This window comes from Mytilus edulis, chromosome 1 (assembly GCF_963676685.1).
Source record: "Mytilus edulis chromosome 1, xbMytEdul2.2, whole genome shotgun sequence".
Classification (NCBI taxonomy): Eukaryota; Metazoa; Mollusca; class Bivalvia; order Mytilida; family Mytilidae; genus Mytilus; species Mytilus edulis.
Genome location: NC_092344.1, coordinates 45,961,614 through 45,988,747, shown reverse-complemented (window position 1 = coordinate 45,988,747; position 27,134 = coordinate 45,961,614). Strand labels below are relative to the sequence as shown.

Below are 27,134 nucleotides of genomic sequence, written 5' to 3'. Positions count from 1 at the left end.
TTTACATTTTTTGCAAAGTCTCTCTTCGCGAGGAATTTTAAAATGCCTCCCTTTTTCAATTAATAATGAATGGTCACTGATTCTAAGTTTTGTAATTAATTTTCTAAATTCAAAGTTTGGGTTAGAGAGGTAAGGTTTGATCAATAGATTTGGCTCAAGTGCTTTATAAAAATTTAATTTACTTTTATCATCAATAGATGTTAACTTATTTATCAACAGGTTGTTGTAGTATGAGTTTATTTGGGGTTTAATATAGCTTTTAATATTTTTTAATTGTTTTAAATTATCACAGGTTTTTAGTCTATCTATATCAATGTTAGATTCAGAAAGAATATCTTTTGCAAAAGTGAACCATGAATAGGTGCCACTAGAATCCAAAGTTTTAGTTAATTGAAAAGATTCATGTAATAAGGGATTCAAATTTGAGGTGAAAAGCCTTGCTAAATACATAATAGTTTGGGTTTTTATATGACATTCAATAGGCAGTCTTCCCAATTCGTTCCTTGTACCAAAATTTGAGGCACTCTTGTTAGTGCCAAGGGTAAACTTGCAATACCCAAGATGCAAGTTTTCTATTGGAGTCTTGTCAATAAAATGCATTTGTATGGGAACATATATTTGGAATTCTCTTTTCTCCTGGATTGGACCCCCTCTCCATTTAAAAATGTCTGGAAACACCAATGTATGTTAAGTGGTGTATGTGGAGATGCGCTTGCAAAACCGGCGAAACATGTTGTACCGGTCCAACGGACGAACGGAAAGACGGACTTCATTATCACTATAAACCATCGCCTCACAAAGTGGTGTACAATTGAGTGTGAAAGAGACAGATCTACATCCAAAACAAAGTGAAGGAACTGTGATCAATTATAGGCTACAGTACGGCCTCGAATGTTTGTAAATTCATGCATTTTTATATAGTAACTATTAAATCTGTGTGTTTGTACAATTTTAAGTAAAACGGAGGACATTTCTGAAACTTCTATAAACAAACAAACCTTTTTCTTATTTCAGCCACATTCAAACATCCTTATACTTAATGTAGTAAGTCGAGTACACCCTATCAAGCTAAAACATGTTTGAAAAGTTTACAGGATGTGAATTTATTAAAATATATTTGTGTTATTTAGAAAAATGCCATCTTTTAATGTATCGTAAATAACTTTGAAATCACTACTAGAATACAGTGAAATAACGACTGATCATACAGTTTCAAAATATACAAGCGAGACTGATCGTACAGTGAGAAATTCAAACAAGTGTAATTTTCTTATTTCTGGCTTCAAAGATCTGGCTGAAACTTTTACCACCACTTAAAATACACTTTATCTAGTAAATTAAGTCTGGATTTTACGTTAATTTGTACAGTAAGAGTGCAAAAAGATTGTTTTTAGGTTCACCAACTGATTTTCCTTAGTGATGCACTTGAAAATCTCTTAATTAAGGCAAAGATACGAATAATGAATGTGCTAAATTTAATTATAAACCATTTGTGAGTATCGATGTCAGCTGAATTAATCATTAAGCAATGTACAGATGAACATCTTACCGTTTAATATAGTATATCCGACAAATTTAAAATTTGATCCAAAAAGTTCTCGCTTCGAAAATCGCGACTTCCGGAAAGCGTACAGAATAGTATCTACACTGTGGGGTCTAGTTGGTCTTTATTTCTGTATTATCTTTGATTTTCAAGCCATTTTTTCTCTATTCATAATTCTTTGGCCTATCATTCAATTATTAAAACGCTATCCAGAACCATACCTATGCTATTGTGTAATATTGTCGCTGTCAGTAGTTTAACTGTCACATGTTTGACCATTTGTAATGTGTACAGAACAACTGACAGAAAAATAATAAACAAATTGTGTCTGATTAATTTCTTATAATAAATAAGTATTGATTAAATGTTTACTCTATTTGCAGTGGCCAATATCACATGCATATTTGGAACAAAAACATGTGAAATTAAAAGTGACAGACATGTAAAGTTGTCCTTTTAATTGTTTATCAACAAGATAACAAACAACAGGAAAGCATACATAACCACAGGCAGGAAACCATGTATGAACATACCATGATACATTTATACAGACAGCAGAAAAATATGTATAAACACATGTATAGAGTAGACAGACCGCAGGAAAATTACAAACCCATTCTGACAGGTTATACAAGACATGTGTGCATTTCAGCCAGCTAATCTGCATAATGTTACCTCAACTGGCATTGGTCACTGTTGGTGAGTTTTTTTATTACATTTTCAAGCTATAAATGCAACAGGTTCGACTTGTAAACTGCACTGCTTTAACCCATTGCACATCAGCATGTCATATACATGTGCATTTACTAGTTCTTGGTGACCCTAGCTAGGCCTCTAACCACATTTTGTGTACTTTATATGTGTGCATAGGCATAACATTATTTTATAGATTTCGTTTGGTTGAAACCCTAAATTATTTAGGTTAGTAAAATACCTGTAAACTTACAAATAAATGCAATTCTTCAGTGATTAGCACGCACCTTGCAGCTGCAGCCGATCACTACAGTACGGTCTCCGTGTAGAGATACGAATTAGCGTGTAAAAACCAGGTCGGCCATGGGAAAAAGTGAAACAATAGTACCACGATTTCTCAGCGAGAAATACGAGAAAAACGTAATACATGTATCCCCAAAACAAACTAATATATCCCGAGAAAAAGATTTTTAATGGTGTTATAGGTGTTATACTGCTTAAATTAGTGTAACAGCATACAATAAATAATAAGGTTTAAGGCGTTCATAATTAATAAAAACACACGCAATCTACAGAAAATCGATTTTTATATAATTATATATTTATAGAAAGACAGAACCAAATGAAAAATGCTAATAAATTTTTCATTTCTAAAAGGATTAATCTCAAATTTGAAACAAAATAAAATTTCATCATTTGATATATAAATTTAAGAAACAAATAGATTTTTTTTCAAGAAACTTTAGAAAACACCAACGCTGATAATGACAGGACCAACTAAAAATGCTAATAACTTTTTTATTTTTCAAAGGAATTATCTCAGATTTAAATATAAAATGAGATGTCATCTTTAAATACATAAATTTTATAAAAAATATAGATTTTTTTCAAAAACTTTCGAAATTGTGACATCGCTGACTGACAAGACCAAACTCGATAATGACTGGATTAGATGAAATTGCTAATTAATCTTTTATTTCTCAGAATATATCTCTGAAATTTGAAATATAATAAGATTAGACCATTTTATACATAAATATAAGAAAAAGGTATAAAAAGCTTGCGGTAATGTGACCTGGCCAATTGTTGTCAATTGATGACAGGACATACCTCGATAATGACAGTACCAAAGTGAAAATGCCAATTTATGCTTTATTATTTGTCAGACTCTACCAAGAAATCATGCCTGCAACTTGAGGGACGGGCAAACCTAAAGAAATGCTTTTTTTGTTTGTATGAGAAAAAATCTTATTGCACGGAATAACACGCTCAAATTGATGTTACATAAATGATCATAAATTTGTTCCTTAATTAAGCCCTGGTCACAACGAACCCACGACATGAAATTTAGTCAAATCGCGGTTATCTGTGATCGTCGTACGACAGTCGCACGATATTTTTAGCATCGTGGCCCTGTCATGGGACGAAAATTGGACATGCACCTTTTTTGCTCTACGATTTTTTGTCGTGTTACTGTCCGGTGGCTGTCGTGAGAGCGTCTTACCACAGTCGTGCGACTGTCATGCGATCAAAGGTTACATTAATTACCATTTATAACTATGTTTTTTTTATGTTTATATTTGTAATTCTTCACTGTCTGTATTAAATGTTGTATTTTGCAAATAAAATTATTATTATTATTAAACACAATGTCGTGGGTACCAACATAAACAGTTTTAATAAAAACAATCGTACGACTGTCGTACGACAATCTCACGACTCAGTGGCGGATCCAGGGGAGGGTTCCGGGGGTTGGAACCCCCCCCCTTTTTTTGGCTGATCAATGCATTTGAATGGGGACATATAGTTGGAACCCCCCTTTGTCCTGGGTTGGGACCCCCCCCTTTTTTTTAAAATGGCTGGATCCGCCCCTGCGACTGTCCCAAGACCCTCTTGATACAGTCGCACGATTGTCTCACGAATACCAAATTTCTTACGATGCTCGCACAACATTGATTGTCTGTCGTACGACAGTGGTACGTTCGTCGTGCAACATATTTTCGTTATATTAAGAAGAAGACAACTTGGCGGGAGAAGAAGATGGCTATTCCACCAGAACGATTATGATTAGTCCTGCTGAATATACGACTTGCCAGACCCCAACAAGAGCAAAATATCGTATTGTTAGCGTTGATTCGAGCCCATGAACAGTATAGGAACCAGCGATACGCTCGATGTTGGTTTAGGCCATGAATCGAACGGTTTAAATTCGCAGAACTATAATATAAACTTTATACGAAAAACTTCGTTTACTTGGACCGAACTTATAATGACGCTGAACAATATTGAAAGCATGACAAATGGCACACAAAATATCGGGCCTTCTTTATGTGACTAGCAGATATAGATATACTGTTCCCAGATACTAGTATTCAGAGTCGGAGCCAAACGCGGGAATGACCCACGACTATTATGCGACCGTCGTACAACAATCGTACGGCAGTGGCACGGCAGTGGCACGACAGTGACACGACAGTAACATGCGCGTTCAAAGACCTGAAAACCTGAAAAATAGCCCCAAACAACTCATTTGTCGCACTATAGGTAACTGTACGCCCTTCAACAATGAGTCTAGTCTATGGTGTATTAAAGTATCGTAGTGCCAAGACCACAAATCGTCATCCACGGGTTAGTCTCAATGTTTTATAACTACATATATACTATAGTAATCTCAGATATATGTTCATGTATTTCCTTTTTTTTTTTTTTATCTTGAAACAATGTACATTTACGAATGACGACACACATTTGAGATGACAAGTAGTACATAAACTAACATAAACTTAAGATACCAAGTATCTCGAAACAATTTAGAAAACTATACATTAGTTTTAATTCGATACATTTTTGAATATGCCACGGAAGTGTGGAATAATTGTGGAATATGCTACTCACACAAATTCGAAAAGTAGTTTATAGAGGCCGCAAGAATAGTTACCGGTCTACCGATATTCAATCTTTATACTCTGAGGTTGGCTGTGAATCTCTTTTTGAAAAAAGACAAAGAAGATTACAAATGTGTTATATATAGCAATTAACATGAACCAAAAACATGCACCAGAGTACAATCAAATATTTGTTGCGAAATGGTCACTAGTGATATTATTGTTCCAATTTGTATTGAATCGTGTATTCCCTCTTATTACGTGAGTCGAATAAACTTGATCCAAAAATTCGCAGCCGGTCGACTTTATTGCTAAATTTAAGAAAGAATTGTAAAACGATATTCTACTAAGTTAAGTTGAAATGTTTTATTTGTACAGCCCGAGGAAATTGAATATTAGCTTAAAGCAAGGATTTGTAAAGTGTCACTATACAATTCCTTGCTTAAAGCAATTGCGATACAGTTACTCCACTTTATTCTTAACTTGACTATGACCTTTTCGAGCGTATATGATGAATGATCCTTCTTGACAATGCGGGTCAGATATTGAGGATGTTCATCATAATTCTTCATCTGTCCAAAATACATCATATAGAAAACCTTATTCGATAATCTTAACTGGCTTTCCGAAAACTTTGTTTTAGATACAAAACTATAAATTAGCGGAAACTTGGACCTTTCCAACGAACAAAATATTCAAATGTTCAAACATGTTCATAATTTCATCTAAAAGGTCAAACAGATGTCTTGTACCTTCATAAAGCGTTATTGATACTGACACGGAACAATATCATCATCAACACTGGTGTCATCATCAAAGAATTATATGACTTTTTTAAACTTTTTTTCTCTGTCTCTTCTTTTTTTTTTTTTTTTTTTTACCTACAATGACCTATAATTATGGAACGCCATGACTGCCTTATGTTGATGATCAGCATTATATGCAGTGGTAGCAACATAATAAGAGGTGCTCACAACATTATATAGTATAGCTTATATTATTAAAGCTCTATACTGTTTGCTTTACATGCATGCGCATTATTCTATTATTGTAAACAGTATTTATTTATATTGTATTGTGGATAAGACTTCATCAGTCATGATGATTTACTCAGTGTGTCAGATCCATTTTGCTTTAATTCAGCAAATAAAATATGTTTGAACTAAACTAAAAGCTTTCAACATAAACTAAAATTGTCAAAACTTCCGAAATTCCGTCATTCAACACCTTATAATCGCTTAAGACCAAACTTGGTACTAACCAGTGCTATCCTATAAAACGCATATATATTGCAAACCTAAGATAACAATAAAACATAATTGTGTTATTCTTTCTAAACCAAAAACTCTTCGTAAGAGTAAAACAAAAAATTAAGGTACTGGGTCCGTTCGCTCCCATAACACGTTCGGATATTTAAGGGCTTTCGAGTTCACCCTAACAGAGACATATATGTCTCTGACCCTAATGACGTCCAGCAAGTGTTCTCCTTGACGTCCGCTGTCACGTTGCTTTCTTTGACGTCCGCTTAATTACGTTGCTTTCTTTGACGTCCGTTTGATCACGTTGCTTTCTTTGACGTCCGCTTGATCGCGTTGCTTCTTTCACGTCCGCACAGGAGACATGTTATAATCAACTCAATTTAAATCAATTAAACACTCATGCATCGTTTCAGATTTCTAACATGATGTGCGATATATGATAAATAAACGATAGACATCAGTGGCGGATCCAGAGCTTTTTATAAGGGAGTGGGCGCTGACTGACCTAAAAGGGGCGGGCGGCTCCAGTTATGCTTCAGTGATTCCCTATATAATCGGCAACCAAATTTTTCTGCGCTATTTATTGATACATCATATTTTTTTGACAGTGACAATGTGCCTTGATCTTATAATTAGTATAATAGTCCCAGGAATAGTATATTAAAGTTCTATTAGAGACATATAATACAACAATTGTATTATATGATCTTTTATGTCTCTGGTTCTATATAGAAATCCTTGGCCAGTTTATTCAAATATATTTTTTTAGTCTTGGGCCATAAATTTGATCTTTAAACACAAAACTTTGCTGATTGCTAGAAAATTCAGGTAACTGTGGCAATGTATAAACTGAATTCCACGAAAAATATCGACACTCACAGTTTAAGTATGTTTCAACAGTACATAACTGTAAAACTGGTTTATTTCGAGACATTCCGAACATCCGCTTGTCATGCGTATTATTTATAAACTTCCGGGTTGGTTGCTTTCGTTGACCTGTTGTTGATGGAAAATATCAGCAAGTTTGTAAGAAAACATGGTAATATAAGACAGTAGATTGCCTCAAATATAAACATTCGAAAAGAGATAATAGTCCATTTTCGTTTAAATAGACCCCTGGGACGGAATATACGGGAAATTGTCCACGACAAGTATTTTAACGTGGTTCTACCATGTTTGTTATTGTAAGATAATGTATTGATTAATTTTGGAAAATCCCTTACCTTTGAGGTTATTCCTTAAAATTTTAATAATATTATTATCCTTAAACAAGGCTAAGAAAAAGTGTAAGTAGGATACTGTGATATTCTTGCCTACAGTTTTTAAATAATATGCTTTGAAAAACATATATTTTTATTTTATTTTTTAGAGATCTTTAATTAACTTGTATTATTATTGATGCAGGCTACAGCTTGACTTATCATATTAAATAGTATATTGTCACTCTTTGTATTTAATCATTATTCATCTAACTGAAAACTTTGTTGTCATAACTTAAACTACTAAACACACGTGACAAAATAAACAAAAAACTTAGTCAACAAACATATGTAAATGATAAGAAGAAAGCATCTATAACTAAAACAAACTTATATATATAATTACATGTATAAATGAATAAACAATGGATGTACATAATAAAGTCATTGTCAGAAAATATAGATTTATTTGTATGTGCTTTAGAAACAAGACATTAAGCAAGGCTCACTGAGCTTTTTCGCAGCAAGTACAAATAAATTTGATATTTTCCGACAATGTACATTCTTTGTACATATATTGTTTTTATACTGAATTTAACTCCCAATACTTGAAACTTCAGTTATTTAAAATATCTAAATCTTGGTTTCTTATTTTTGAAAGAAATCAAAAAGTTTAAACATGCACTGTGACGAGGATCCCAAAATGAACTGGTACGGAAAAAGAAATATGATCCACATTAATGCCTGCTCAACATGGAAAAGGGCTACCTGGAGACTTTATTTGTACGAGTACAAATAAAGCAAAACATTATTTTTGTACCTGCTATTTGTGCATTAGTTAGCTGATTGCAGAATAAATACATATATAATAGTTTATAATGGCCTACATGTATTTGCCAATTACCAATTTAATTCTGTTTTTTTAACATTTTTAACCCAATTTGTTTCTTTTTTCCAACTTTAGACTGGTTTTAAACCAGGGGTAATGGGAACCTGTCTCTGTCACTAAGTCAGATAAGTTGAAAGTGATGCATTGTTCATTTATGCATTTTAATCAACTTTTAATAAAAAAAATGATTTTCATTTCAAAAGTTTTAACCTTTAGAAAAGATTGAATTAGAATTTAAGGAACAAAAAAAAACTGAAAGATTACCAACACTACTGTACACACAAATTAATTTGCATTTTCTGCTTTCATGTTCATTCATGATCAGTTTCATTGAAACTAGTTCAAAATGATTACAGGGTCAATTAGGGTATTGGCAAATCATTTACATGTAGACTATATATATTGAATATTCCTTTAGAGTAATAAAATAAGTTTTATAATGCAATTGATGCTTTCTACCTGTTTTGTTGTGTAGAGAATATATATATTTCATTTGTGCGTTTATATTATCAGCCCAAGTCACAAAAATCTTCTAAACAATTTTAAAATAACCAAACATTTCATTCACAACTTACATGACTTACAAAATTTAAAAAAAATCCAACAAAGCATCTTTCCGTGCCCTTCAGACCTATTCTCATACATATCTTTATGTCCTTTTGTCCACATAAAACTGTTTAAAGTAAGTAAATTTATTTAAATTCTTCATCATGTTCATAACTTTTGTTTTAACATGTCTAAGAGCAGGTCAAAACATGAGCTCTGGTGAGCTTGTTAACAAATTTTCACAAAAGTTTGCTGTAACCTGGTCTTAACAGTATTCAAATGATTTGGTGTATTATCATTTTTTTTTCAAAATATATATATATACAATTTACAGATCTAACATTGTTGGGTTGATGTTTAGACGAGTTGTATATACATTATGTACACAGCCATGTATCACCATCATTGATGGCGATCCGATGGATACATCTGTTGTAGAGTTGTCACTGACTCAGACGTACTTATAAATACAATTATACAATTGTATATACAAACATCCTGCCACGTTTGTTGTATTTTTTCATCATGTTTTTTCCTTCACACTTGCGCTGTGTGATAGCCTAAGTTGATGAGAGATGTTGTGGTAAAGGTCACTGCATATGGAAAAAAGAGTTGGTAAACATGGTGAATAAGGATACAGAAAGACAACAATTCAATAGTACATTGTAGTTCATTTCTGAATATTTGTATGGTACAATTTTATTTTGAAAGAATGTGGTAGTCTATGTACACATATTGTATAGCAAAACATCGTCATTCAAGAATAAAATTGAGAATGGAAATGGGGAATGTGTCAAAGAGACAACAACCCGACCAAATAAAAATCAAGACTGAAATATAAAAAAAAACATATTATTTTTTTAATTTGAAAGATCATACAACTCTAACTGTAGAAAAAAATGCAAATAATTTAATGCTTTGTTTTTCAGAATTTAGAATAAGCATAACTGTATAAATGAATATCTATAAAAATGCCACGAGGGAAGACTCCAAACGGCCCACTACCTGCATCAGAGGCCAGCAATGGTAGCCTTGTCTCAATTGAAAGCAGAGAACTTCCTTATTTTTATAGCAATTTTAGCAATACAGATGAGGTATGAATCATATTTAGTATAGAATATTGGAGATTTGAATTGTGTCTGTAAATGTAGCTGGGGTGTCTAAATGTTCGACAATAGATTTTTCTTAAACTTGTGTAAAAGACTTAATGCCAATCTGGGCTTACATTGTTTCAAATTTCATTATAAAACTGGGCATCACATTCAGTGTTTTCTCATGAAAATACATTGAAATTAAAGATATTACAGTTACTTTAAATCCCGAAACTTTTCGGGATTGTTCTTTATTGAGAAAACATTAAGCTTAATAAAATTGATTATAATTCAATGAGATTTATTGCTTTTCATAAATACATTGTATCACTGAAATGTCAAATTGAAATATTGGAATATGGGCTTTATTTTCTTATAAAATTCTAAAAAAACACAAATTGTCAAATTCAATATAATTATCTGCCCTTGATTTAAAAGGATTTTTTTTCTGAAATTTTAATTATACATAACATCACTTAATTTGTTTTATTATTTACTCTTAACTTCTTATCTACCACAGGCGATCATACAGTTCATTACTACACACAGCTTATTAGTTAGCTACTGCAGCTGATTTGTAGGTTAACTACCAGAGATAATTTTTACAACGGTGCAATTAAATATGAAATTATTAAGCAATAACAGTATAGAAATTAAAAATAAAAAATGCATTTAATTCACAATTGTTTGAATTTTTATATTTCTGATTTTGATCCAATTATGTACACTAATTAAGTCAATAAACTATGTTGAAAAACAAATTATTTGTCCAAATGTCGTTATCCAACTCCGGTTCCTCGCTTACTATTTCCGATTAACTGATATAACTGCCGATACTTTTAACTTCACTTTCGTCTATATCAGACTGCTTAAAACCCTCAAACTCTTCATCTTCTTCCTCCGATTCGAAGAATGAAGCCCATTTAACGGCCATTGTTTCAATCGCATTTCGCAAACAAAAACACGTGTTAAAAACAATGTATTTTAATGTAAACATATTACCTTTCAATGGAAAGGAATATACAAGTTGAAAGTTTATTCATTTGTTAAACCGAATTTGATTGGTTCATTTCGGGATTCCCCCTAGGTATTGTCCAATCTAAAGAGTTTTGACAGTGGTATATTTTACGGGAATATCCGTCAACACGACTGCGCATGCATTGATTACAGCGGATAGATCAGTCACTGCGAATACACAGGTCGACTGGCAAGTGGATTTATCAGTCACTACGAACTAAATGGTGTTAAGGTTTATGTACCCTTCTGTAGCCATTTTTGTACGAATTTTTCAAACCTCAATTGTATCAAAACTAAAGATATAATAAATAATAGAGATAGGCCATTTAGTACATGTTCCAAGGGGAAACTTGATGCAAAGCATTATTTTTTACTGTTTCGTTGCATTTGATAGAAAAAGAGGACTTTGTGGCAAATAAATCAAGATTTTTATAGAAAATCCACAGCCTTTAATACAGAGATTTTTGTTATAAAATTTGAAACATAAATTACTCACTTGATTTTCTATGATGTGCCAGTGTTTATTTTTTACAAAAAGTTCTAAGAAACCTGTGAATTCCAAAACACCTCGTGCTGAGTCACTAAAGTCGAGCGCACCCTAAAAGGTGTACTTGATTTTTGCCATATTTATACTTGTCTTAACCAATAACTACATTTATAAACTTGTTTTAAGGAAATCAATGCTAGCACTGCATGCAATAATCCTATATCTATCAGTCATCAAATTACCAAATATGAGAGTACAAGGATAAAGGCTGTGGATTTTCTATAAAAATCTTGATTTAATTGCCACAAAGTCCTCTTTTTCTATTAAATGCAATGGAACAGTAAAAAATAATGCTTTGCATCAAGTTTCCCCTTGGAATATGTACAAAATGGCCTATCTCTATTATTCATTATATCTGTAGTTTTGATACAATTGAAGTTTGAAAAGTTCGTACAAAAATGGCTACAGAAGGGTACATAAACCTTAATAACCGCGTATATATCCGTCAGTGGTAGATAAAGAGTTAAAAGAAGTTTTAGATGTTTTTTTGTATGTTAAATGATACTGTATTAACAATTTTTAAAATCAGAAAAGTATTTTGCAACATGCCCAAAAGGGATGCCTTTAAAAAAAGACACCAGATCTACCTGGAAAGCAAAGGGAAATGGGTATGCAATGGTGTTCTTTAAAAATTGTTACTGGAGTTATGGGACTTAGACCATATTTGGATTATTTAACTGCAATGGCCCGTTTTGTATCATAATGGGATTTTGACTTTTTTTTCAACTTACCTACCACTATGTCGCTATGCTCTGCCTATTAGAGAATAGAAACAAAAATATAGTTTGAAATACACTAGAATGGACTTAACCCAAAAATAAGTTTGTTTACAGTAATTGATTTATCTCTGGAAGTAAAATGTGATAATATAAATATCATATATTTTCTTGGTTTTCTGAAATTCTGATAGACTGATACAGTTCAATCTTCATTGATTTTTAAATGTATTCATTAATTATAAAAAACGAAATTTCATTAAAATCCAAAAATATTGCCTAATCATGCCTTCTTTACCTTATTTACTGTACATGTTCATGATTTGTTTTCCAGGTTGCTGACTACTTGCTCCATAAATCAAAGTCCAAAGTTGGAGTTTTTCTGGTCAGACCAAGTTTTAAGAATAGATCTATGCTAACAGTTTCTGTTGTGTAAGTACATACATGACATATATCATTGTATTTGTAATGTTTTGGCCTGCATATATACCCACTCTCTGCTGTGTCATTCAATTTATCCATTTGAATGAACTTTTTTGCACAGTGTCAATGATGTAATTCAATTTCATTTTTTTTGCTTTGATTTTTATGATCTTTACCATGTGGGAAAGGGGAGAAGGGTATGCAACACACAGTAATAGGCAAAAAGTGCAGAATGAAGAATAGAAGAAAATAGACAAAAAAATAAAGATTTGAGAAAAATGGGGTTTTGAAATATAAGATAATACTTTGATTTTAAACGGAAGTGGCTTATTTGTGGTTAGTGTCTTTTTGTTGTCTGGATGTTCAAGTACCCGGCCACATCCACTTGTATTTTTGTCCATCTGATGAGTTAAGCCTTTTTCAAGTGAATTTTGGAAAATGACGCTTCAGCGGCATTATTCCGATACCATTGACCAGAACAACAGGAAGTCAATTATTGCCTCCGCCTACCGCACTTGGTTTCATATTTATTATTTTACAAACTAACTGGTATCTGCTTGTATTCCGCTGCACTTGAACAAAATTTTGTAGTCGGAAGGGAACCAGTTTACTTACTTTATTTTATTTACAACAAAAATGTTGACCTGTCCGTAGAAAGGCTTGTATAGTCTGCGGTTTTATTCTCCAAAATTGGACCTTCCAGAGGGGGTGCGGACTATAGAGTACAATAAGCAAGAAATAAGAGAACAATTTTAAACTAATAATTTTAACTCTTCCATATTAATAGTTATTTCTATTTAATATCAAAGTAAAACTGATTAATATAAAAACTAAACCTTTCATTACAAATTTCTTGTTTCTTTTCAATGCATTTGAAATAAACTGGTATCTGCTAGATTGAAACGATCCAAACATAGTAAAAAAGACAACCGAAAACCAGCTTAGAATTTGTAAACCACAAAACATATTCGGTTATTGTTCATTCCGTTTTGGTGTTTCATACCGACTTATATGGTTTGTATAAGCTTAAGACCCTTAAAAACATTAATGTGATAGGTATAATAAAGACTGTTTTACAAAAGGATGGACTGTTTTACTTTCAAAGTCGTATTATAGTGATATCTGTCAGGTACGGATTTCGACTCTCACTGGTTAATTTCTTCTTTTACACATGCTTTTTAAACTTCTTGTTTTAAACATTGCAAGTTTCAAATTATTTTTTAAGTGAATTAAACTTATTTTAACAATCATGAAGCGTTCTAGAATCAGCAGTTTCTACTTCTGTTTGATGATGGAAAACAGGTTTTCTCAAGAAAATACCGCAAACGATCGCAGAGGATTTGAAATGTACAAGTCAAATCGGCATCCAATTATATTTGTTATAATATTTTCTATTCAATTGATTAATAAATTTTACCAAGTACATAGTTTATGTGGGCAGAATCAATTTGCGCCAATTGCAGTTTTGAAAAGGTATTAATTGCGCCACTCTCTTTTATTTTGATGGTATTAATTGCGCCAATAAATGAAATGAAATTGCGCCGCATTTACCTGTTAATATTTTTTACCTATATCATACCTGTACATGTTTTACCTATATCAAGACAAGACAAGACAAATACTTTATTAAAGTCTCGCCACTTGTTTCATATAAAATATACAGCTTTTTAAAACACAAGTTAACAACAAGAGCCACTCAATAAAGAGTTTTGAGAGACTATAAAACATTTTTTTCTTAAAATTATAATGCAAATACAAGTCAACTATCACGAGTATAAAATACAACAAGAGCCACTCTATAAAGAGTTTTGAGAGACTATAAAACATTTTTTTCGCAGTATAAATTACCATATTTTCATTTGTAGAAAGAAATATAATTTTTTCATTATCAGTGTCCAGAAATTAGAACGTCAAATTTTGAGAACTGCGTGTAAAATAAAAGCAACCAATGTGTTGTCAGAGCGACCTTCAAAAATAATAAATTCAGAGATCTTCAAAATTGAAGAAGAAAATTTAGAAAAGAAAGAGTTAAAATATGTGTGTCAGTCTATGTATAGAGAGAGAAGAAAACTGTGTCCGGCTTAATCTAAAAATCGAGCAGAATTTCACAGAATATTGGATGATATTGGTGTTGTTACAAACAAAGATGATGACTTTGTATTGTGTAACGATCCAGAAAGCGGTATAATTTTATTAGAATGCGAGGCTAATTTGAAATTTCAGTTTACAATGTCAGAGGAATTTTTTGCTGTTGGTACCTAGTCAATCATTTAGTTGTTATATATAAATAAAAATATATAAAATTGGCGCAATTAGATGATTATTTTATTCGCGCAAATGATACCTATAGTTTTGAAAATTAGGTGGCGCAAAAGAGGTATTGGCGCAATTAAGTTGTGGCGCAAATGAGTTACTTTTTGGCGCAAAAAGATATCGCCCGTTTATGTGCTGTTGTGTATTTATAAAGGTAAACAACGAAGCCCTTACCCAAGCTGTTGTTTTAACAATGAGACAATTAGAAAAATAAAATATGGAAAACTATGGAGTCCCTTTCAATAAATCAAACTTTCATGCCAAATAATTAGCAAATTTAAGGTGTTTTTTTCAGGAAAGTTTATACAGCATTAAACCAACAATCCTGTAAAATGCTCAACTGGTTAAAAAATGCATAAAAAATATCCAATACCCCATATATATGATTAAAAATACACTTTTCTAAAGTTGAGAAAAATAAATATATACAAAATGTACATGAACCCCCAAAAATGTGAAAGTTTTTTGGACAATCCCTTCATTTATAGGTATTTAACTCTTTTTGCTTAAATTCTGAACAAAATTCTGGCAACCCCTTTCTTATTTTTACTCTTTTTGCTTAAAATACTGTTAAAAATATATATTTAACATGGGTGACGAATTGACCATATCAGGTGTCGATTTAACCAGGTGCCGATTTGACTATACCGGGTGCTAATTTAACCAGGTGCCGGTTTGACTAGAATTCTTTGAAATTACCTGAGTTTCATTAGACCTTTGATAACAGTAAAAAAAAAAAATCATTTACCTAAAATTTTGTGGGGAGAAGGGGGTTCAGACTATGTACCAGTGAGAAATATACAAGCCTTTCTACAGTATTTATTTGTACAATTCAGGTAGTCTTGACCTATTCCATGTATTCATTTGTCTTAAAAAAACCCAGCCAGTTGTCATCTTCACTTCACACACACACATACACGAATATCAATTATATGCTTACGAGACATGTTGTATTGTTAAACTAATTACGGTATGTGAAAATCAAGACTTGCATAAAAAATATCCCAATATTAGAGACAGTGGCGTCATTTTTCCTCAGAGCTTTCAGCTCTTTGATTATAGTTTGTTCTTATGTTGTACTGTTATACCACGGTCCTACATTGTAGGTTAGGGGGAGGGTTGGGATCCCACTAACATGTTTAACCCTGCCACATTATTTATGTATATGCTTGTCCCAAGTCAGGAGCCTGTAATTCAGTGGTTTTCGTTTGTTTATGTGTTACATATTTGCTTTTCGATTATTTTTTTTATATAAATAAGGCCGTTAGTTTTCTCGTTTGAATTGTTTTACAGTGTCATATCGGGGCCTTTTATAGCTGACTATGTGGTATGGGCTTTGCTCATTGTTGAAGGCCATACGGTAACCTATAGTTGTTAATGTCTTTGTCATTTTGGTCTCTTGTGGACAGTTGTCTAATTGGCAATCATACCACATCTTCTTTTTTTTATATTACATGTGTCTCCCTTAATTGATGAAAAAAGTTTCTCAAACATTGTATTTTCAAAATCAGTGTGTGATAAGCTATCATTGAAGCCAGGATATATTGTTTTTTATTAACATTTTCAGTTAATTTAAGTGGAAAGACCTTCATTTGCTTTTTAATTTCTTTTAGAATTGTTATTTCTTTGCTATGTGTATATTAAGTTTGTGGTTTGTTTTTGTCACAAACTAATTATAGATATGTGACAAGAAAGTTTATTTATGTTACTTTAATACTCTACCATCAAAAGGTGTGCCACATTTAAGGCTAAAATTTCAAAATGCTTGGTTGTCATGAATAAGGCTTGAAGGTCCAGCAGTCAAGTTAATATCATGAAATTTGTTTCTATATAACTTGCTAAAATCTGGATAAAATATAGGAAGTAACCCCCTGCTGGAGTGGAATAATGACGAGATAGTAAAACACCGTGTAAACATTTCTTACTTTATAATTAAGTTGACATGAATGATCTAAGACAAAAGACAATTATTATATTTTTATACTTACTGGTATATAAACCAAATATTATCTTTAAAACAACTGGATTAAAAACTGCTAATGGTTGACTCTTTATTAGGCTCCTTTGCTACAATACAGTTTTACTTTCCAAGAAGGGAGATAACCTTCTTCCAATTATATTTTTATGACTATGATAGTGAATATTATTCCTTGTAGAAAACTAATGGTATTGACAACTTATATATTAATGCAATAGGCCTTTGATTTTCTTAAACAAATTTATTTACTGGTTATATTGATCGAACAAAAAAAGTTTGGTTATTATCTTGAATATTATTATAAACAGCAATAATGTTCAGCAAAGTCTCTACAAATAAGTAACCATGACCAAAATGGTCAGTTGACCTCATAAGGAGTTATTGCCCTTTAAAGTCAAATTTAACAATTTTTCGTAAACTTTTGTAATCCTTTACAAAAGTCTTCTCTGGAAACAACTGAGACAAATTTCATCAAATTTAGCCTCTTTCAGCATTAGGGTATCTGTTTAAAAAATGTGTCCAATGACTTTGCCTGCCAAACAACAAAGCAGACATGGCTAAAAATAGAACTTAGGGAAAAAAAAGCAGTTTGACTTCAATTTCTAAAACTGAAGCAAAAGGATAACAGTTGCATTATTTCATGCATTTGTAAATAAAAATATCCTTGGAGCCCTCTAGTTTGGATTGATCCCTTTGTATGAATTGTAATTATGCTAAGTTTGATATCTGGGATTTAACATAATAAAATAAATGGGTTCACTGTTTGTTAAAAATTTATAGGTTATCTTTTTCCAGACAAACAAATTTCTTATCAGAGATGAAAACTTTTTAAACCTAAAATCTCCATTCTTTTAATTTAGACAAAGGGATCAAATATGAAATATTTGAATAGAATAATCACATATAAATCTAGAACAGATATTTTGCCCCTATTTAAATGTTTGAAAAAATTTAAAAGCATAAATCATTATTTTATGTATGATTATCTATTCAACGAAATTATTTCACCGATAATTTAAAGTTCAGACTGACATACTTAAATTCTTGCATACCAATGATCCAATGATTATGTCTTTATATACAGTATGTATGAATGAATAGGGAAGAAACATTTTAAATCATAAACAACCTTCCTCAATACCAGGATTTTAAATTAGCATATGTTTTATAAACTACCTTTTTGCATGTCTTAGTCAGTTTACAAATATATTAACACAGAGTTACTTTTGTTACCAGTATATTAATTTGAAAATTGAAGCAGGAAGAGTATTGCATTTAGTTTACAACATGTTATACTAAATGCATTTGCTACATTGAATCTATTGCCAAAATATGAGATTAATTTATTTTGAGCCCTGTACCAGCTTTAGTAGAATATATTTTGATAAACATGATAAAACAGGAGATTTTGATACTTATGATACTTATGAATTCTCCCATGTCAGATTTTTTAAATCGAATAAAAAAAAACTGCATTAATATGGGAAAGATATATTCAATTTATTATAAGTATGAAACATGCAACAGTATTTGTAATATTTGTTTTAAAATTCAAACTTCCATTGTTGATACTTTGAAAAATACTATAGATACATAAAATGAATTAAAAGCTATTTGTATGAAAAAAAAACCATATCGTTACAAGGAAATGATTATCTGCATGTCAACATTGAAGTTGATAGATTAAACCCCTGCTCATGGAGATGTGTATGTTAGACTCCAATTTTAATTGACCAGGATTGCTAGGTTGTCCTTTTGATGGTTGATGATTCTTACTTGACACTCTGGCTTCTTTCCTTAATTAAAAGTGGTCCCAATGATACAAGTACAAAATGAATCTCAAAGACAGGAAAGGAACATTTAAAACTTCAAAACAATACCATGGCAAAAAATTAAAGACCACTAAAAGCAAACAAAGTCACAAAACACCACATAGGAACCTGTAAACTAGGCAAAAACAAACCTCACTAAAAATGGGGGTGATTTCTGGTGTTCCTGAAGGGTAAGCAAATCCTGCTTCATTAGTTTTACATGTCAGGTTTCTCATGGTAAATGTAAGTACACGTTTCATGATGATTCTTATTCTCAATGAAAGTGGCGGTTATCACTTAAAAACAAACAGTGTCACTGTGGTATGTGCTTTGCTAATTTTTGAAGGCTGTACAGTGACCTATAGTTATTAGTTTCTGTATTATTTGGTCTATACAGTGGATTTGAGTGATTGTTTCATTGGAAATCATACCACATCTTATTTTTCTATAAACATAAAATCACTAATTATGATTTTGATTTCTTTTCAGAGTGGCAGATAAAACAGTGAGACATACAAACATTGTCATAGAAGGAACAGGTGCTCTAAAAAAGTACTACCTTGTAAAGGAAAAGAAGTTTCACAGTGTTGATGAACTCATTAGATACTACTATGATCATGATGTGAAAAACTTACAGAAAGTCACCCATGTACGATTTCTTTATCCACTAACACCATCCAATTATCAACAAAGTCGATCTTCTTCAGGTGGTTCTTATCACACAATTAATAGTCAGGGTTCTGGTGGGGGACGTTCAGCATGTGTAGGGGGGAATGATGAAAGACCACCTTTGCCTGAAAGGAACCATGTTCGGAGAGGAAGTCAAGAAAGTTTTAATAGTCAGATGTCTGTTTTTACTGATACAGGTTCTATGAGCTCAGCTACGCCTCTTTTTCATAGCAATAGTGGACCTATACCAATTCCTAAAGGTGCATCGAGTAATAGTATTAATAAAGATGGGTCATTTCATTCTAACTGGACATTAGGACCAAGTGGTGGTTCATTTCCACAGCTACCATCTCCAACTTCACCAAATGATGACATTGCTAAACGTCCTCCGCCTCCGATTCCTCAAATTCCTCAAAGTGATGTAAACCCATATTATTCTGAAGCAAGAAACGTTGATAAAAGTATAAAAGAAGAACTGAAAAAAGTCATACGTGACAGTGAAAGATGTGACTGTGGAATTCCAAGAGACATATCTGATTTACCACTGGGTTGGACAGTGCATCGTAGTAAAGATGCTGCAACTTATGGGAGGGTATTTTTTCAAAATGAGGCTGGTGTTACAAGCTGGAAACTACCAGAAGATGTAAATCGTAAGCTAACTGCACAGCATCAGACAAATTTGAAAAAATTAAAAGTGATGAAATTTGATGATGATTATTTGGAAAGTAACATACCTCCAGACTCTCTTCCAAGATCACCATCAAATCGCTCAAATGGCAGTGGAATAGGATCTGATGGCAAAAGATTTTCTAATACACAATTCTGATTCATTTGCTTTTATAAATATTTGTAAATGATGAAATGACTATTACACCAGGTTTAAAAATGCTGTTGAATTTTGAATGAGTCTGGTACCATTATTCACTTAAGATTTCTTTTTCCCACACTCAGTCCTACAGTTAAATTGAAAGAGTCTATGTATTATTTAAATTAAATGTTCCTTTTTTGCTTCAGAATTTGATGTGTTTATGGTAATTTTTTTCACAAGAGTACCATAAAAAATAACCCGTTTTGAATGGTTACTATGGTTTTTATTTCTAAACAAATATGGGGCTAGGAGGATTTGGAATATCTCTATCCATATATTTTCATCAACACTCACTAACAGGCTGAGATAATAATAGATTTGATCAATTCCATGAGAATGAATGACCAACAGTATAATTCAGATTTTGTTTGGGTGTTTACAAGTTGATGAATTTTCAATGGTATTTTAAATCTTGATGTACTCAATTTTGTTTCCATATCTTGTAAAGAAAGCACATTTTAATTGATACATTGACTCAACCTTCATCTTTAGTTCCATTGTATTGTCTAATCAGACGTAGATGTCACAAGTCAAAAAGTATAGTGGTGGGATATACATGTATGTTAAGATAAGTTTGCTAAATGTAACTATTACATTTTTGTTATGGTTTTCTGAAAAGCAAGATCTGACATGTCTTAAGGGTAATAACATTTGCATCATATTATTTTTTTATATGGCATTAGGAAAGCTAAAAATGGAAATGGGAGCATGCATAATTAATGTCTCATTGTATTCATTTTCTTAATTATCGTTTATCATAACTTCTATTATAAAATCACTAACAGTATCTCATTTGCATACATGTATCTATGTGGCTAAATATGTTTATTATTATTACTAAGTAATAATGGTAAAAGCTAGGTGGTAGATCTTGGTTAAAGGACTTTACTCATAAATTGGTTCTGTATTTGTGATAGAAGGTTTTATCAATGCATTTTTTGCATCTTTCAAACCAACTTTCTTAATCTTAAAGTTCAATAGTAATGAAAACAGTGCAATAATTTCTGAATTTACAGTATTAAACTGTAAATTCAGAAATTATTGCAATGTTTTTATTATGTGAAAACGTGACAGGGTTAACGTTATTATAAATTGTAAACATGCATTTTGAAATTTGATATGAATTTAACAGGATTTTTTCTCAATATCACAAAAATTAAATTCACATTTAAGTCTAAAATGACAAGATCACAATAAAAAATGCCATAAATATTTCTGAATTTACAGTAGTTCTTCCAAAAATAAAAAGGAAAGGATGATTCAATCATATCTTGTGTAAAAAAGCAGTGCAGCAAAATACATATAAATCTGTAGAATATACTCTCAACTAGTATTATATTTTTCAACGTTATTTATCATATATAAAGAGCATGTGATTTGGAAATGTTTGTAATCTCCTTTTTTAAATGCACATTTGTTTAAAATAAACCAGTATTATCTGTCACTAAATAGTGCTATTCTAGCTGAAAGCTAAGCCAAAATCTCAGTGTTTACAAAAACCAAACTGTAAATTGGTGCTTTTTTTTTTAACTTTTATATTTTGTATCTGTTACAGCATTGTAAAGCAACATATAAATCTGAGTGGTGAAGGCTGTTAGGAATGATACTTTTGCATATCAAACTTGTTATTGTATTCTTAATTTATTGATTCTTTTGAATTACTGACATATTTTGCCTGTATTTTAAAACTTACTTTATATCTTATTGTATCGATAAAGTCATGGGAATAAGTTAAGATTTTGCCACATTTTTAATCACACTTTATCTTAAACTATTCCTAACTAGTATGCATTTCAAATCTTAAACCTCTTAGATGACTAAGATCAGTGGCACATCTTTTTGAATCACTGATTCCCCAATTTTTTAACTGTTTTCTCCAATACATTTTGAATTATCATGAATTATACATGTACAATAGATCAAAATTTATAAACTAAATTACTTGTGTAATTTTAAAAAAGACAAACGTGTACTATTTTATGGAACTTAATATAAATATCTCTTTTATGATTCTTACATACTAAATATTCTCCTCTGAAAGTACTTCTTTTTTAATTTACCCTCTAGAAGTTATCTTACCCCATCTACATGTAGACACTAGTTCATCTAGGTGATCTACAAATTATAGAAATGCTACATTTTTTTGTACTTGATTAGGTAATCTAAAATTTTGTTATTCAGTCATACATTCCACTTAAAATTTCAATAGATAAATAAGAAATATTATTAGTTATGCATATTGTACCATGTAAACATATCATTTTCCTGAAAGCCAGTTTCATATTTGAATCTTGATTGTGTCAAAATTCATTGTTTTAATAATCAGTGTTCCAGCTAGGCCGTTTTCAGAGGGCGCGGCGCCTGCCCTTTTCCGAGTGGCGCCCTGTGCCCTTTTTACAGTTTCCAGGGCGCCCTGCCTTTTTTGAAGATTGATTGCATATTAATTTGCGTATTGATATGATACGCTAATTACTAAATTTTACCTGGGGAAAAGATTATGACTTTGTTTACCACCCCAAGCTAATCAATGGTTACAACTGGTGTCATAATCTGTTGTTATAGGTAATCCGTTTATCGGATGGGTCATTAATGATCATCAACATTAATTCGTTCAAATAGAATCGGTCAGTTGGCAATTATCTTTGAAGAAATGTGCATACAACAACTTGGGCACAATTTGCGATATGTTTACCGTAGTTTCATGGAAGAAATGTAATGACAGAAAGTTGGAAAACCATTATAAACTCGTTGAAGACATTGTTTTACTTGTTTTCTGTAAAATAAACAGAAAATTCAGACGTATTTGTCATTGACTGCCTTCATTTTTGATACGAAAATAACAAAATCGACCGCCATATTGTGATCATATTTACATCATATTTACGTACTGTTTATAATCCTCCAAAGAAGGAGCACACCCGAATAAAGAAAAATAACTCAATCTGATTTTTTTCCTAGCATTGAGTAACCCATTTACATATTCTAAAATGTGTCTCCATACTTCTTGCTTAAGAATATATATGTTTAGGTATTTATTTTGAGTTATGGGAAAAGTTAAAGAGGGTCTTAGTAGCAGTGTTGGTAGGGTGCCTTGGTCATCTTTTTCTGTATTCTTTATTTTTGATACTATTTTTCACTGTTGCTTTATATCCTAAAATTGTGAATTTACTGAGCACAGCTGTTTTGTGCTGTATTGCCATCAAGCACAGCAGGGGTAGAAAGGTGAAACTGGTAAAATGTGGTAGACCATAGAAACAGTATGAAACAGATCTCCTTTCAAAACATACTGCATATAAAGTTCAACTGTGCCAAGCAATGATAAAAAAACTTGTGTGACAAGCTGCTTGACAAGTTTTTCAGCCTTAAAAGTAGAAAGATAGAGTTCTATATGGGCTAACGATGTTGTTCTTGTATAACCTGTGATTCAACGAATAAACACAAATGTTTTATTAAAATATGCCCTTTTCATATTATCATATCGTGCGTTAAATGCCCTTTTTCAGGATTGGCACCCTGCCCTTTTGAAAACCTAGCTGGAACACTGATAATGTAAGTATACGTTAGAAAATGTGTGAAAGCGATTCCTACTGTCATGACTGTAGCTGAATATAATTATTGTTTGTGTGTATACCATGAAATATTTGTATGTTCAACAATGTTATTTACAATTTGAACAAAAAACAATTTGGAGAAAACAATTTTAATGTCAATAAGTATTTTAATATTTTTTTTATAGTACATGTACTATTTTATAGATCAGACAGTATTAAAAGCTCAAAATGTAAAAATGTAATCTGTTGGAAATATCATGTATATTATTTGCATAAATAGAACCCCTGAATATGTACATGCATGCATATGTTAATCCAGAATTTGCAGTTGGAACTTTGTATAAACATATTATTATTTTATTGTATTGATTTTTATTATTTTGATCAGTGTTTCATATTTTTTGGGGAAATGATTGCATAAAATGCTATCAAAAACCTATTTTCATTGGCTTTATAGCTATATCTTCCAGGCCTAAACTGTACGGTTGAGGTTTTGTACAAAATAGTGCAGTCAGGTTTACTTTGTTATAGACAAGCCCATGTCAAGCAATTAATTATACTACCCAGTACATGTATATACTCAAATATATAATAACAATAATTGTATAAATCCTATATTTCAAATTGGTCTGGGGAGGTGTCAACTAACCCTAATCTTGTCCTTTGATTAAATGCAAACAAACTTTTCTATTATTTGACAAATTCCTTGACTCAAGAAATTTCGGGGTAGTTGATTCCCTTAGGTGATCTAGATCTGTACCCTTTTAAGTCTAAAATGCATTATTTGTAAGAGTAATATAAAATTAAAAGATGTTGAAAAAAAAAAATAGCCAGAATTGGGAAAGCTTAAGGTGGTACCCAACACTTTCACTAAAATTAATTTGGCTCGTTTAATTTTCATAAAATTTTGTCAAAGTATTTACTTTGAAACTTTAACAAAAATTTAAAAAAAAAAAAAAAATTGAACCAACCGTTTTGTCAGAAAAATTACACTGGTTATATAGCAATTTGACAAACACCAATTTTGATCATTGAGAAGCTTAATATTTCCTTTACAACACAATGTAATTAAAACTTTTAGCTGACTTTACAGAGTTATCTCCCTGTAGTGTTAGGTACCACCTTAAATGTAATTATTTGATACTCAGATTTTTTGTGTGTCTTCAATCAGTGTGTACATAGTTATCATTGTTGATAGGTGCTGCAGTATTGCATTTTATAAGCTATAACAGAAATTGAATTTTTGGATACACATGTACAAAATCACAACGAATATAAATGCTTTAAATAGTTTTATCACCCATTTTAGTACAATAGTCAAATCACCTGAAGAAAAGATAAACTCTCAATTCCATCAGCCTACACATTTCTTATTACTGTCTGCATTCATCTAAATGCAGATTTAGAGTGAAAAGGATGTGTATGGCTCCATTCATGAACACTGAAACTGTAATGTTTATACCGTTGAAAGTTAATTTGTTAAGAATTTGTGTTTACTGTGAATTCAATTATTTTCGTGAGTACATACCAATTTGCATGGATTTAGGAAAACTTGCATTATTGAGGATATTTAATTCCATGGTTTTGAAAAAGTCTGCATGTATTCCTAAATACAAAAATTTGTAATTTTCTTAACATTTAAACCCATAGTTCCCCTGTACCCATAAAATCAACCCAAAATAATGAAGTTAACTGCTATAGATTTTATTTTTCATGATTTTGATGTTTCTTCTCAGTGATACTACTGTGTAGTAATAAACCCTTATAAGATGATGATTTTAAAACACTTTTATGGTGTCTGGGATATCTATAGTATCTTAGTAACTTGATTACATTTATAATTTACATTTCAAAACAGAATTTTCAAAGAATATTTTAAGATACCGTTAATCAAGTTATCTATTAAAGATAATATATATATAGTTTTTGAAGAGTGCTCCACACGTTAGAAAATTGATTGATGAAAACAGAAATGTATATTTTTTTTTTAGAGAAATAGCAGTCTTCATATATATCCAAGTATATGTATTGGTAGACATTATTTGCTTCAATGATTGTCTTCTCAGATGGATGTTTGTTTTTTTTCATATGTTTTATTTGTAATCTTCATAGAAAGAATGTGTGAAAAATTTGTGTAATTTTACTAACTTATAAAATGGTTGTGTACTATTTTTTTTAATTATTTAAAGATATATTTATTTTTATTTATATTATTCATTTTATGAGTTATTTGTGATGACAGAATGATATCAAGGGGCACATGAAGTATTTCTGGTGAGAAAAATTATTGTATTCATGATACATTTAATATATTAAATGTATCATTTCGTAAGAGAGCTAACACATTAATATGTAAGCGTGTGTTCACATATAAAGGTAGGCTACTCTTGCTTAACCTGATATCTCTTAGATTTTGAATTCATTTCTTGTTTGAAAGAGCAGACGACATGAGCTCATAGGCCAAATACTTTTCAATTATATCCATAAGAATTATAGGCTTGAGATGTTTGTAATTTTTTTATTATTAAAATGATTGCAAAAAAAACAAATAAAACCCTGAGGTTTTTTTAACCACAGAAAAGACAGAAAAAAATCATTGTATGAACAAATAGTTATTTATTCAGACTGAAAAGGGAACCTATCTTGGATACCTTGACATTTGCTCAAGTAGTTAAAATTAGTATAAATTAATAATATTAGTATTTTGATATATACTTTTTTGTAGTTTAGACTATAAGAAAAATAATGGGCTTTGTATCATATGTAAAGCAATGAACAAATTCATTTAAAAGTGCAAGGGAAGTAACTGTTGTTGAACAACACATTATCTCCCTTGATGTTTAACATTACCTCATTTAAACTCTTTCTTTATGATAATTTTGTATATCTGTTCTTGATTGAGTATATTTATATCATGTTCTAACATTTTATCTTTAAATTATCATGAATAACCTATTTAAGTAGTTTTACTATCAGTAATTTACTATTTCATCATACTGTTCTATTTTATGCATTATATGATTTTAGTTAAATTTGGTATTTCGTTGTTATATTTCACATTCCATTTTGTTTTGTTATTTCTATATAAAAATATGTTTTCATCTCATGAGGCTTCCAATAAACAATATATCTTCAC

The 27,134-nt window shown here is 31.2% G+C and overlaps 2 protein-coding genes and 1 long non-coding RNA gene across 7 annotated transcripts in view; 1 reads left to right on the top strand and 2 right to left on the bottom strand.

Moving 5' to 3' along the window:
* Window positions 1-2,589, bottom strand: part of LOC139512960 (sterile alpha motif domain-containing protein 3-like) — a 22,615-nt gene extending 20,026 nt beyond the window's left edge. Inside the window, exon 1 of one of the 4 annotated variants that reach the window (XM_071300965.1) lies at window positions 2,490-2,589. The gene's annotated coding sequence lies outside the window, so the exon portion shown is untranslated. Of the gene's footprint in view, window positions 1-2,156; window positions 2,396-2,477 lie in introns of those variants that run through there. The other 3 variants (XM_071300994.1, XM_071301003.1, XM_071300982.1) reach the window with 3 other exon arrangements.
* LOC139512949 (uncharacterized) lies at window positions 1,932-22,149 on the top strand. 2 transcript variants are annotated; one of them, XM_071300953.1, is made up of 4 exons: window positions 1,932-2,242; window positions 9,944-10,108; window positions 12,720-12,817; window positions 19,400-22,149. In XM_071300953.1, the coding sequence occupies exons 2-4, from the start codon at window positions 9,986-9,988 to the stop codon at window positions 20,403-20,405; spliced, it is 1,227 nt and encodes a 408-aa protein (XP_071157054.1). In that variant the 5' UTR covers window positions 1,932-2,242; window positions 9,944-9,985; the 3' UTR covers window positions 20,406-22,149. The 2 variants fall into 2 exon arrangements, with proteins under 2 accessions (XP_071157054.1, XP_071157045.1); XM_071300944.1 differs by lacking the exon at window positions 1,932-2,242 and adding an exon at window positions 7,328-7,419.
* On the bottom strand, window positions 21,795-27,134 carry LOC139512978 (uncharacterized). The gene is made up of 3 exons (XR_011662366.1): window positions 25,121-27,134; window positions 23,990-24,843; window positions 21,795-22,737 (listed from the first exon to the last, which is right to left on the bottom strand). It is a non-coding gene; the product is annotated as an uncharacterized lncRNA (long non-coding RNA).

Coding starts and splice junctions, on each gene's coding strand:
- LOC139512949 (XM_071300953.1), top strand. CDS start 9,986: ATGCCACGAGGGAAGACTCCAAACGGCCCACTACCTGCATCAGAGGCC. Junction 10,109..12,719: donor ATTTTAGCAATACAGATGAG/GTATGAATCATA, acceptor TTTGTTTTCCAG/GTTGCTGACTACTTGCTCCA. Junction 12,818..19,399: donor ATGCTAACAGTTTCTGTTGT/GTAAGTACATAC, acceptor ATTTCTTTTCAG/AGTGGCAGATAAAACAGTGA.